General features: G+C 37.2%; 1 protein-coding gene across 9 annotated transcripts in view; it reads left to right on the forward strand.

Moving 5' to 3' along the window:
* Window positions 1-13,239, forward strand: part of LOC118280590 (nuclear factor 1 X-type) — a 47,473-nt gene that overhangs the window by 12,695 nt on the left and 21,539 nt on the right. The window contains exon 1 of one of the 9 annotated variants that reach the window (XM_035600732.2): window positions 721-848. The exons of the other annotated variants lie outside the window; for them this stretch is intronic. Coding sequence (XP_035456625.1) covers window positions 840-848 — 9 coding nt within the window. The 5' untranslated portion in view covers window positions 721-839. Of the gene's footprint in view, window positions 1-720; window positions 849-13,239 lie in introns of those variants that run through there. 9 annotated transcript variants of the gene reach the window in all.

Raw genomic sequence — 13,239 nt, forward strand, 5'->3', positions numbered from 1 at the left:
AAAACAGGGGCTCAGCCATACTAAATTTAGTTCTGCAACACTGCACCGTGTCATGCCCATAGAAAACATTAACAGCGATACACCGCACGATATATGGACACCGCATATTCCCAGCCAGATTTTCGCGATCACAAATTGCTGTATAATATTCAATTAGGTCGGCCGATATTGATGGCAGAGCCGGCCGCCCGGCAATTTTGGTTAGCGCATCTGCTGCTCCTATACGCGTAACGTTTGATATACGATTAGTTTTCGAACCGTTTTCACCAGGTTTATCCGGTCGATAGTCCATTATCGCCCGTTGGCCCGTCGACGGGCCGTGCCGGCTCGGTTCCGAGCGGCCGCTTGTCCCTCAAGGTGCGTCGCGGGGACAGCTAAATATAACCGCACACGCGGCCCGTCGTCTCCACCATTTTTCCTCGGTCCGCCGTACTCCCGGCATGCTGCCAGCTCGACGTCACACCTCTATTACCTCATAAACGCCAAACTTTGAGAAAGGACTTTAAAATTAGCAAGGACGCGGGTTCAAACGTACAGACAGCCGCAAGCGGGTAAGCTGGGTATTTCTGTACGGCGACACCAGCGCTCCTGATAATTACGCAAGCTTCGGAACATCGAACATGGCCGCCGGCCGCCGCGGCAAAAGACGCGGGAGAGGAGAGATGAGCTGTCACGGGATATTTATGAAATTGGAACTAAAATAGATTCAGTAGTAGCTTGGAGCGAGTCACCTTGACGGCGCGTGTCTTATGTAACACGCGCCACGCGAATCGAACGCGACGCGCTCCAAAATCGAAATTCGAAAATGTCAAAAACGTGACGCAATCGGTGACGTGTCGATGTGTGACGTAAGTTTAGTGTTGCCACTCCTCCGTTCGACTAATAAATTTATTGTTTGGCATGTAAACGGATGCGTTCGAGCCAAGAAATTACAGCGTTCGGTAAAAAAAATATTGAATGAAGCAACGGAATGATGGCGCAGTGTAATCGGGCCCGCCTTGCAGCTTTGCCAAACACTATCTTGTTTATAGTTCAACAGTTGCACAAGATTTTTGATTATGGAATGTTTACACCTTCCAGTTTCCTTGTTTCATTGTGAGCGGACGGACTTTTGTTCTCTCGCTCTATTTTTTATAGAACTTTTAATTACTCCTTTCTCCTAATGACGGCGGCGCCTATTGAAACGCTGGACCACTTAAACTTAAGTGTAGAAATGACTTTTTATTTTTACCGTCTGTAGGTGGTTCCCTAATGATTTTCCAGTAGTGGCGCTGGGTAGTGCTCACCCACTGGTTGTTCGAGATGCTTAAACTTTACTTTGCATGCATTGTTGGAGTGCAGTTCGGGATTTGAATGTTTTTGGCTCTGGCAATACCGACTAATGTCACATGACATTTCGTAAAATATAAAGACGTTTGCAACATTGTATGTCCCAATAAAGTGGGCTTTATAGTCACAGATACATCGTTGGCATCTAAATCTGTATGCTTTAATAGTATTTGTAGATATTACTTTTATTTATGGACGAGAATTCAGCTAAATTGCTTAGATTTCCGTATTTTGGTGTCCATTATTTTGATAGTCTTATTTATTGAGAATTCCCCCATTCTTCGCCGATTTGGGCCGACATTTCTTCAACCATTCGCATAACTTATTCTATATAAAAAAAAAAATAGAAAGTAAAACCACACATTAGGTTGTTCTATCAACCATAACCTAACCTAACTATATAGACAAGCCTATGAACATGTCATGGAGTCCTTTATATTCTCGTGTCGTCAGCACATGGTATAGAATCGTAATGTGCCCGTTCTAGAGGCATGCCCGTCCGTGTGTCAGGCATGCCATGCCCTGCTTAGTATGCCCAGTGACCACTTGTAGGTTATTTACTTTAAATAAGTAGTGATAGTGAACTCGTTTTGACAGCTCTTGTTTTTATTGTTTCGTGGAATAGATTCGATGTTTTGTTTTGTAATGGATGAGTCAGTATTTTTTCTCCAGAATTTTAATGTTTGTTCTTTAAAGTAACCATATTGAGCCAGGTCAATTCCTAATGAAATCTTTGTATTTCAAAGACTTTGGTTACAAAAACTTAGCTTTGAATGCTACAAACTAACTTAAACACAAAAGAAACAAACACGATACTTAATTGTTAACACAAACAATCCAGAACCATCAATTTTTCCAACATAAGGTCGTGATGGAAGCGCGGGCGAGCAGCCAACGGCGACCATTGCAAATCACGGGCCACAGACCACAAATAGGGTGGCAGTAATCATAACTTCACACACAAACACAACTCCATATCTTACGATAAGCCGGTGACAACCCTACCAGTGGAGGATTAGTGACGTGGGTAGCCTGTAATCCCGGCGTATCCCGGGACAACACCGGGACTATTTGCATACGATTGCAGTTAAACGTCATCTGTGGGATTTGAGACAGTGGTGCGTCTTAGCAGGATTGTTGCAAGTCGGTAGTAATTTTGTGTAATTTCGTCCCGGGATTACTGGGGGTTGCAGCTTACAGCTGGTTTGGGAGGGGCGTGTAGTGTCGTTATGGTCTATGCTTCGACTGGTGGGATATTATAGGGTGGGGGTGATTTACGGGGTAGTGTGCAGACTACTTCTGTTTTATCTTAAATGGAGTATAGTCTCATATGTGATCTTGTTAAATGTTTAGGTTTTATTGTTTTTTGTTTGGAATATTGTGTAGTCGGGGGGTAGTTTATGTATCAATGTTTCAAGAAAAGGGTAGATATGTATTAAAGCCGATGCTAGAACCTGGATATAAAATTAATATATATTAACTAATAACTAGCTTACCCGGCAAACTTCGTACCGCCTCAGTGATATATTTTTTCTGACCCTTTTAACTTTTCCTGGACTTCCACAAATAATTCAAGACCAAAATTAGCCAAATCGGTCTAACCGTTCTCGAGTTTTAGCGAGACTAACGAACAGCAATTGATTCTTATATTATATAGATATTACAATTATGTGAATTCTAATCTCATTATCATCATGTAATCATTTACTACTACAACAAGTGCATTACTTTCTCTTGGCCTTTTCCCAATTATTCTAAATAAGGTTGGAATCAGTCAGCATTTTACGTGGACCGACTACCTTGAGCTTTCCGCAACTTAATAAAGGTTATACATGCAACAATCGTAGTTAAATTAATTTCAGTGCTGCATTAAATTAACATTGACATTTTAAAAGTGGTTATTTATGGTTTAATTTCAAGAAAAGAATTTATATTTCTATTTTATTAAAAAAACATATAAATAACAATTTTTTACGTATCTGGTTTAATCGGAGTAAATGCTTTGACTTTCTAGCTTTGTTCTACAAAAATTCCGAAAAGATTTGGGTATTATTTGTAAATTTCACTTTGGACAACCATCAGTCACAACTAACATGTCATCTTCATCAATATCTTGACTTAAAGACTTTTAATTACCAAATGATCCAATAGAAACTTAAAAAAATCACAACCAAACAAAGATAGTTACACTACAACCTAAACATCCATCTACACACTACAATCAAACCACTACCATACAACACCACATTACATTAAAAAAAAATTGACCCAAATCATACAAAACCAGGGTGAACGATCGTCAGCCTTATGCAACAATGACAAATGACAATACAATTAGCATAACATATTTATTATACGCCACGTCAAGTCCGCCATTGTAAAAAAAATCCATCGCAACGTGATTTGAATCCAAGTGACATATTTGCAAATAATTGTGGACTAAGTGCATTGGCCTGCGCTTACCTTGTACTACGTGAAGTGAATTAAGGTGCAAAGGATCATGTTTCTTGGGTTTTTTAGTCATAACGGTGCTTTTGGAATTACCGTCGTAGTTATTGTTATGGGTTTGGTATGATGTAAATGGATTTTTGCTTATATTGTGTCTGATGTGATTATATATGTCTCGTTAATCCAGTGGTTGTAAGTGCGACTGCCGGACAAGGGATCTCGTGGTCGTTTTCCGGGTCGGGCATAAGTATTGCTGGGCTTTTTACGGTTTTTCGAAAATTTTTCAGTAGTAGCACGGAGTCTGGAATTGTGCCCGGTATATGGCAATAGGCTCACCCCGTATTACATGGGACTTATAACACAAATGGTGAAGAGTGGCATTACGTGCCGTAATGTGCAGATGTACCTCTGCCTACCCCTTCGAGGATAAAAGGCGTGACGTTGATGATGATGTGATTATGTGTGGTTGGATCTGTTGGTATTTTCCATTTTGTTAACTGATTTAGTTTTGGTACAAGTTTAGTTGAAATAAATACATACATTGACTTTGACCTAAAACAATTAGTAGAAAATTAGACTAATAATTTGATAACTGTTCTTCGAAAAATAACAGGCACGATGTTAAACTTTATACACGAACCACAAATATTACTCTATTTAATTTCATTATACGAAGCTACAATAAAAACATTTAAATAGAAATTAACAAAAAAAAAAGAAACAATACAAAAACTTCTTCGACTTTTCCGCCACAACAACTCACGAAAGAAATAAAAAGACATTCCCACACCACTACTCCGAATTTTTTCCCAAGCCATCCTTTTGTATAGATGTCGCTACCATCAATATCCCGGTGGACGGCCGCAACACATTTCTAGGTCATAAAATAGGGTTCCTAGCTCACGTGTCGTTTAATTTAGGCCGGTATAGAAACCTTGAAGTATTTGTGTTTAGCCAACATTGTGTACACATTGTTCGAACAAGATCTGTGGAGCTAAAATCGATGTTTAGTGCATTTGTGTTGGGATTAGCAGTCGTTATTGTGTTGAAGATTGTTTAGTGGGCATGTCCTCGTTAGTCATAATGTTTATTTTTTAATTCTCACATCTGATACATGGTGGATGAATGAATTATTTAAAAAGAAAATTATGTTGGTGATCAATAAAGCTCTTTTATCTTCTAATTGTAAGAGTAATGAAGTGAGACAGTTTACATGAAGTTGACTTGATAATGATGTGTTGGTAATCACCTACATACAAAACCTGTCTCCCATGGGGTTAGGCAGAGACAATGAAATGCCAATTGCTATAAATCTTATACACCTCTTTCGCTTCATCAACAGTCATCATTCTTTTCATGCATGCTCGGTTAAGGGTACTTTTAATTTGGCCCTACTTTAATATATCTGTTATTGGGAATTATTGTAATTTTTTTCCTTTCTCGTTTTATTGGTTGACATTTCACTAGTCCGGTTGTAAGCATCAAATCTTGGGTTATGTTTTTTTTAATAAGACAATGATGTCTTTTTCACACATTGCAATTATTCGAAAATTCATTACCTCAGGAATAGTCAAACTTTTTGGAATGGCTATCACTACATAGTATATCGTCGTCGTTAAATAAAGTCGCTTTCTCTGTCTCTAAGTTCCTTTGTATGCTTAAATCTTTAAAAGTGCGCTACGGATTTTGTTGCGTTTTTTTAAATATTATAGATAGTGATTCACGAGGAAGGTTTTTATGTATAATACTTGCATACTTCATCACCATTGCACCCATGCGAAACTGGGGCGGGTCGCTAGTTTAGTATAATAGACGAAACTAAATACGTGATAATTGCAGAAATAGACATCCTAAAGGTGACCTGTGTCGAGATAGTTCAATTGAATGACATTCTAGACAAAATTGCAATTAGTCTATCAGACAGATCGATATTTTTAGTAGACTTTTGGATGAATAGACAAACTGTTTGGTAGTTTTTTTTTGTTTGTATTTATTTATTCTATCGTTTTGATTGGTGATTGGTTTTACTGGTCGCAAAAGCTTAACTGTCGGGCATAAAGTTCTATTCTCGGTTCGGGTTAAGTATTATTGGGTTTTTATTGTATGTGTATTCGACATTCTTGGTGATAGTATGAAGAGTAGAGAATAGGTTTTAATAGTAAAATATTTGGTGAAAAGTGACCTAAAACTTATGACTGAAACTTAAGGAAACAAGTCGGAATTTTGAGTTTTAAAACAAAAAAGATGTTGTATTGTAAACTCATTTTACAAGACTTGATTTTAACTGACAAACGACGAAGGAAAACATCGTGTGGAAACTTGGGCTTAAGCCCGAAAAATAAGTTTCAAATCGCCGATCCGTTTTGATCGTGGTAATTAACGCTCAACCTACTCCGTGTAAGAAAAGGCATTTCGTCAGCTGTGGGCAGTTAGGCTGTTGATGATGATGATGATTTCAAATCTAATTTCTTTTAAGAACGCACCCTTATTCTGTACCCCATGTGCATTGTCTTAGGGATCATAATTGATTAATGATTATAAGTCAACTAGTATGGATTTGGTTCATACCTCAATAATGGATAGACAGACACAATGGCAGACAGGATTCACCAAAAGTGTTCCATTTCCACGCAAAATATATAAAATATATCGTCTATTAACACAGCCATAAAACCAATTCTCGATACTTTAAAACTATTAGCATAACCTTGACAATTTGAGGAGGTACCCGTTTGAGAGGATGCCAAGGAAAATATTAGCTTCTCAAAGTGGTTGGGTTACACAATTGGTTCAGGGGATAAATCAAAAAGTTTTGAAGTCGCATTGATTGTGGAGTCCCATGCAATTTTCCGTATCACTGCAGTGCAAGTAACATTGAAGTTTTTAAACGTTTCTTTAGTATTAAGTACTTGGTAGGTTTTGTTTTTAATTTCTAAGTTTTTGTTTCGTGTTTGGTGCAGTGGGACTGTGGTGAGTTAATGGTAGGGTAATCATAATATTGTTTCCTCAGTTACTCGTATTTACGCTATGATGTTGAATTTTTGTGTCTTCATTAAGTTTAATATGTCATTATTAGTGAAGACTATGGCCTTCGAGTAATCGAGTGATCGCAAGTGCGACTGCCGTGCAAGGAGTCTCGGGTTTCATTCTCACGTCAGGAGAAGTACTGCTGGAGATTTTTCGGTTTTTTAAAAATTTGTCAGTAGTAGAATAAAAACCTATTTTAGGATAGGGTATAAAAACCTTTTTCTAACACAAATAAATATAAAATGTTTCACGTATTGAATGGCTAAGGGTATTTCTTCGAAATTTGATTCTTCGATTGATTCATATGGCCAAAATTTAATTTCACTTTAAGATCTGTAACACGTGTTCATATGAAAATAGATATACCAAATAAAGTATATTTACTAAAAACTTTTTCTACATTTTTTTTTATTAAATTTTGACCATATGAATCAGTCGAAGAATCAATTTTCGAAGAACTACCCTAACTGAAACTACCTTTACACACTAAAAAAAAATACCCTTGACTAAGCCATCGGAACTTCTACCACAATTAAAATCAACCACAAATTTTCAGCCACACTCAAACCCAACCTAACCCATCAACAAACACATTACACCATAACAAAATACGTCACATAGTTACATAAACCAACTCAGGGAAACCCAGTACATTAAAACACATGGCTTTATTAGAATTCCTGCAAGTAAGTGTATTTATTAGTACATGAGTGACACAGCCTGCATTTTGCAATGCATCCGGGAGCATGCACGATTATCCACAATTACTTGTAGTTTATCTTGAGTATGCGATTCAAGTCTTTGTCACTGGTGAAATCGATATGCCAATCTGCCAATAGATTTTGTTTGTCTATTATGTTTGTTTGTGATGTGAGAGTTGACACCTGGTTGGCTGGTTAGTTTTGTATTCTGTTGTCGGTGAGCTTTGATGTTTATGCCTGTTTTAACCTAGGGTTTGGTAGAGGAAGGAGTTAGGTCTTTAAGGATTTTTTTTCTATCTAATGTCTGATTACATCAAGGCTTGGATGCTAGACTTTTTTTTTAATGGAATTGGTGACAAACGAGCTGACAGGTCACCTGATGGTAAGGTATCAGCGCCGTCCATAGACATCCGCAATACCAGTAGAGACAGGTGCGTTGTCGGTCTTTTAAAAAGGAGCATGCTCTTTTCTTGAAGGTTTGAAGGTCTTTTTAATTCAGACAACTAGAATTTAATGCTAAAACTTAGTAAGACGATGAAAATCGAGAGATTCATGTCATCTATTTGACAAGAGTTTGAACTTTGGGATGACAAAGCTTAGTAGATTTAGACAAACTACATTTAGAAATTTGACGTTTCAAAAGTGCCTAATTTAGGATTAATTGAAATAAATGCTTTGACTTTGACTTCCTTAACTTGTGCCTACAAATCTACCCATCCCCCTTAAAGCCCAACATACCGCAGCTTTGGTGCAAAAAACGTGAACGTTTTGTGTCGTAGGAACTTTGAACGTAACAACTTGATGTAAGTTCTACTGGAGAAGGTCGCTGGATTGCACATGAGGTGGGGTTGCAGTAATAGCGGGGATGTTGAAGAAAGAAGCAATAGGATCCTTGATATATACATAGGCTTTAGAATTAGAACAATCAGTGCTAAATATTTTTAAATGAAATAGGAGAAAGTTTTGGGTTGAAATGTAGAAACATTTTCATAACTTTAGATCAACATGTTGAATCTTTTTTTTGGGTTATTGAAGAAATCCATCATACAAAATTTGTTTTTACAATCTTCTAGAAATTAATTTGTAGAAAAAATCAAAAAGAATACAAAGACTCAGAATTAGACGTTAAAACAATACCTAGATTACTTTCACACACGTGTGAACAAGTCAAGCGATATATCACGCTAGATACGTCAAGCAACTGCATTGACTACTAATTACTCGACATGACTCACCTCCCCGCGTTTTCATCACAAGCTTAAGCGGCAGCGGTTTTAATACCCGCTGTTACTCACACCCCAACTTTAGTTCTTGAAACTATTTTCTATTTGTGCCCCGTTCAGCTGTTACTATTCTTCAAGTTGTTCATATAAATACGTACCGCGTCTGCACCTATGTTGGTAACGAATCTATTTATCTGTAGTTATGCAGCTATTTATATAGTCTTGTCAGTAATGGGATTAATATTTTGAATTTGATGTTATTGCGCTGTTTCTTGCCAAAGGTGTGGACGTTTCTCGAAGGGATTAGGGTTTTGAAGTCGTTTGCTAGTTCTTGATTTATTATTGTATCGTGTGTATTGTTGTATTGTGTTGTGCTATAAGATAGAAAATGTTAGTTACACAAAAAAAACTTCTTTTCCAACTAACAGCCTACCGCTGACCAAACTCTACTCAGACGGAGAAGGTTTGAGCATTATCTTTTATTGAAGTGAAGTAACTTGTAATACGTTTTAATACTTTGTTATTCTGCTACTATATCACCATGGCAACAGCTCTATCAATATAATAGGTCCAAATCTAGAAAAATCATCGTCATTATTTTCAAAATCAGCAGAATCTCCTATTTTAACTCGAAAGAAAAGAAACCTACGTGCTTTTTTTAAGCTTTAACTATCTCGTTACGAAATTATTGTGTTTTCTTGACACCATAACCAGTTTACGACCAACCGCTCGTAAATCCGGCCACGTGTGCCATGAAAAAGGCGTTCCTTATGCTTTAATGCATGATATCTACTCTATTTTTGATTAGACAGTTCTGATTGGGCAAGAATTTTGATTTGAGACTTAGATTTGAGAGCTTTTTGAGAAGAATAATTGTCATATTTTGGTTGTTACGTACTGATTTTGTCTCTTTAAAGTGTTTTTTCATTTATTGCGGTTTGATATCTGGAAATTTCTTTGGTTCAACATCATTCTTAGGAGACAAAAGGCTGTAACTCTGTTCAAATCTTTTCCTTTGAATTACAATAGACTGCCATTTTCTAAAAATGGCATTATCAATATGACCTTCTCAAGGTCACACGAGAAAATTTTCCTCCATTATTATTATAAATAGTAATTGGACTAGTTTTTATAACCTTGGATCCAAGAAAAATCCAAGAAAAGACTCGAAAGGCGTAGTCAGTCATATTATTATTATAAAAGGAAAATAACTTCTTCTATTAGGCAAATGGTAAAAACCTTCAAGGAAAAAGCCATAATAATTCATACGTACATTGCTGTGATTTAGGTTCTTGTCAAAGGCGTTATTATTGCAACTTGTAAGAGCATTGTTTTTACGTATACTGAACTTTGTACTTTTGGAACTTTATCAAGTTTGGAACTCTGATTTTCTTTTTGTCGGTGAAATATGTCTAAATAAGAAGCTAAAATGCAAATTTTCGTGCTCTTTCTCTATGTGTCAGCTGATTGAAGTGTTGCATATCAATTCCCATGAGTAAAGCAGATTAACCCAGTCGACATGTGCATGACGATGTCTTTGATTGCTCATTACCGGGTCTCTAATCCGCCGCAGCCAGGTTTTACATACAAATATATGCAGCGAGCCAGGTGCACATGCACACATGTTTCTTAGAAGCTTTTCAACATATTTCGAATGCATACCGTTTAAGTACCTAAATACATATAATCGTACGAACATTTTGCATTCCACTAACAATAGGATTTATTGTAAATTTACGTGCTGCGTGCGATAAGCGCGTTGGTACGCATCACTTGTTGCGCGCCAAAACCGCGCGTGGCAAGATGGCGGGCGCGTGCTTTTTTTCACGGCGTCTTTCCGCGTGTGCCGTGATTTTGGCCAGTTCTCCTGTGTGACGTCGACGACCCAGTTAGGTACGCCAACCGGTGCCACGGCCAAGTCCATCCGGGCATCCCCAATGAACCAGCGCCAATGTCTATAAAATAAATTGTACGCACGAAATAAAGTGAAAAAAAAAATTATAATGAAGTAAACGTCAGCTCCTGATTTGCCGCCAAAACCTGGGTGAACGCACTCCAGTGTTTTGGCATGGCTAGTTGGATGTTGTCCTAATAGTTCGTTTATTTGATAAGGCGTTTTATTATTACTGCATGGCCTTTTAATCAGTCCGCAATGGTTTGACATTAATGCTGTCGTTACTGAAAATTATTTTAGGACACTTGCATTGCCAATGTTGAAAAGCGAAATGTTTGCAGTTCTGGTCACATTGACAGTGAACACGTCGATGTGTCTGCAGTTAATCTGGTCACGACAAAATAATCGCAGCATCGAACGATTCTGCTGCGGTTTGACTTAGTATTCGTGTTCCAGATTGCTGTACGTTAGCCGTCAGCTATCTTAAGCGGTCGATTTTATCATCAATGTGCGCCTCGTCTAAAAGTATAATAACATGAATATCGCGATTCCCGTGTATGATATCATCATAGTAGCAGAGCCGGCTCGTACCGAGAATCCACTATGAGCGAACCTTTGCCAACAATCTTACTATTCAGCATTTGTTGTTCTTATATTTGCCAAATATTTGCACCTTATCGCCGGCGTATTGTGATAGTTTTACGAGCGCCATTTTTATATTTTTATTTCGCGCGCATTTTGGCCGTGTTTCCAATATGGTGGTTGTTTGTTTTGGATAATGCGGTAATGTGGAGCTTTTTAATGTTATTATGAGGATGTTTGCTCATTTGTGTCGAGTATATTTAGCGATCAAAAGTTGAAAATATTTCGTGTATTTGGATAACCATTTGGCTGGATGATTGACAGAGTTAATTGTGGGATGGGTGTGATGAAATGTGGGTGAAGTTTGATGGTATTTCTTTGTGTTTCTAAGCTGAATAAAGATAACCATTAAGGAACAGATATTTCAACAAGCGGACGTACAGAGATATAATCAGTCTGCCGTTACACTTGAAAACACAATCAAAGAATAATCCAAGACGAAAATTTCGCGGAGGCTATTGACTCTCACATTTGGCATGATAAAACCGATAATTTTATAACAAGGGGATTCCGGCCACGTGTGACCATGGATCCTGCCAAGGGGGCACACCAGGCCGCTGGCAAACTGGCAACCGCCTCGTCTGCGGCGGCAGCCAACTCAATGTTTTGACTAGATCTTTTTGTTTATAAGCGCGGAAGTTTGTTTAGCCGAATCAATCATTCAGAGTTTAGAATTTTTTCTCTGTTTTCGTGTGTAGATTGTTGTCGATTTGTAAAGGTGTGTGGGTTATTTGATGGAGTTGTAAACTTTGTATGAATGGAGTTTGTGGAGTGTTCGTGTGTACCTACGTCTCTACTTACTGTTCGTATTTATTATCTTGCGTCATTTTTAGGAGTAGCTATAGCTACATTTTGTTAACTCACCTGCGTCAAACTTAAGAAGATCATTCATTCTGGTTTAAACGCAACCTGACTTACGGAGACATGTTTCAAAATGAAATTTTGATGACGAGATCACACCAACAGTTGGGCTTGATTTTGTCAAACTTGCTTTCAAAATTTGACAAGAACAGATGTGTCAACTATCCATAAATGTAGGCATTAAATAGGAGGTAAAATAATCTACAATTTTCTAAAACATTTACAATCTGGGAGCGCGTAGCTAATAATTCTCATACATATATAAAAGAAATCTTCATCGCATTGTATCTGAGCATTTGATAAAACTTAGTGTTTCTGTCCACGTCCCCATATAAAGTATTGTTGAAGTCCATCCTAAGTGGGACGCGTAGTATTGTTGTTAGGAATTCTTGTAACAATGTTTATATTGATGTCTCAAGTCGATATTATTATGTTTTGTTGTTTTTTTTCGCATTAGCGAGAGTTTGGCTAGGTCGTGCCCCAAAAATGGACTTAAATGTTTTTACAATTGAGTTTCGTTTTATTAGATAGGTTTTAGTGTCTACTTAACTAACTTACCATATTTTGGGTTTTGGTAGAATTCAAAATTAGTTGTTTGGATCGCCTGTGTGAATTTAAGAGTAACAAAGCTGTAACAGATCCCTTTACAAAGTTTATATAATATTATCGAGTACATGAGCAGTAAAATTCAATTTACATTCGAAAAAGGTACCAATACCTAAAATCAATTCAATTCATTTATTTGCAACCATAAAATGAATAAAGGTGTTTAAGTAGGCTTAAAGCTAAGATACATTTATGGACCCTGTAAGGGCACAGCAACATTTGTTATCCAATTTTTACAATAGCCAGCTTAATTTTTTCTAGAAAAAAACCCAAAAATGACTCGTATTATAACTTTTCACACAATTTAACTTATACATAACCCGAAAAAAATCTACTTTCGTCCACTTATCATTCCAATTACAGTTAAAACATTACACACAAACGAATATATGTAACAAAATTGTCACAAGAAGCTGTTTAATGTTCTCGTTTTGGCTGTCGACAGGCAATGAGCTAGCTACCTGCAGCTATTTATATACCATTGCTAATTCCACTTCTAATTTTACAG

The sequence above is a fragment of the Spodoptera frugiperda genome, chromosome 16 (assembly GCF_023101765.2).
Source record: "Spodoptera frugiperda isolate SF20-4 chromosome 16, AGI-APGP_CSIRO_Sfru_2.0, whole genome shotgun sequence".
NCBI classification, from domain to species: Eukaryota; Metazoa; Arthropoda; class Insecta; order Lepidoptera; family Noctuidae; genus Spodoptera; species Spodoptera frugiperda.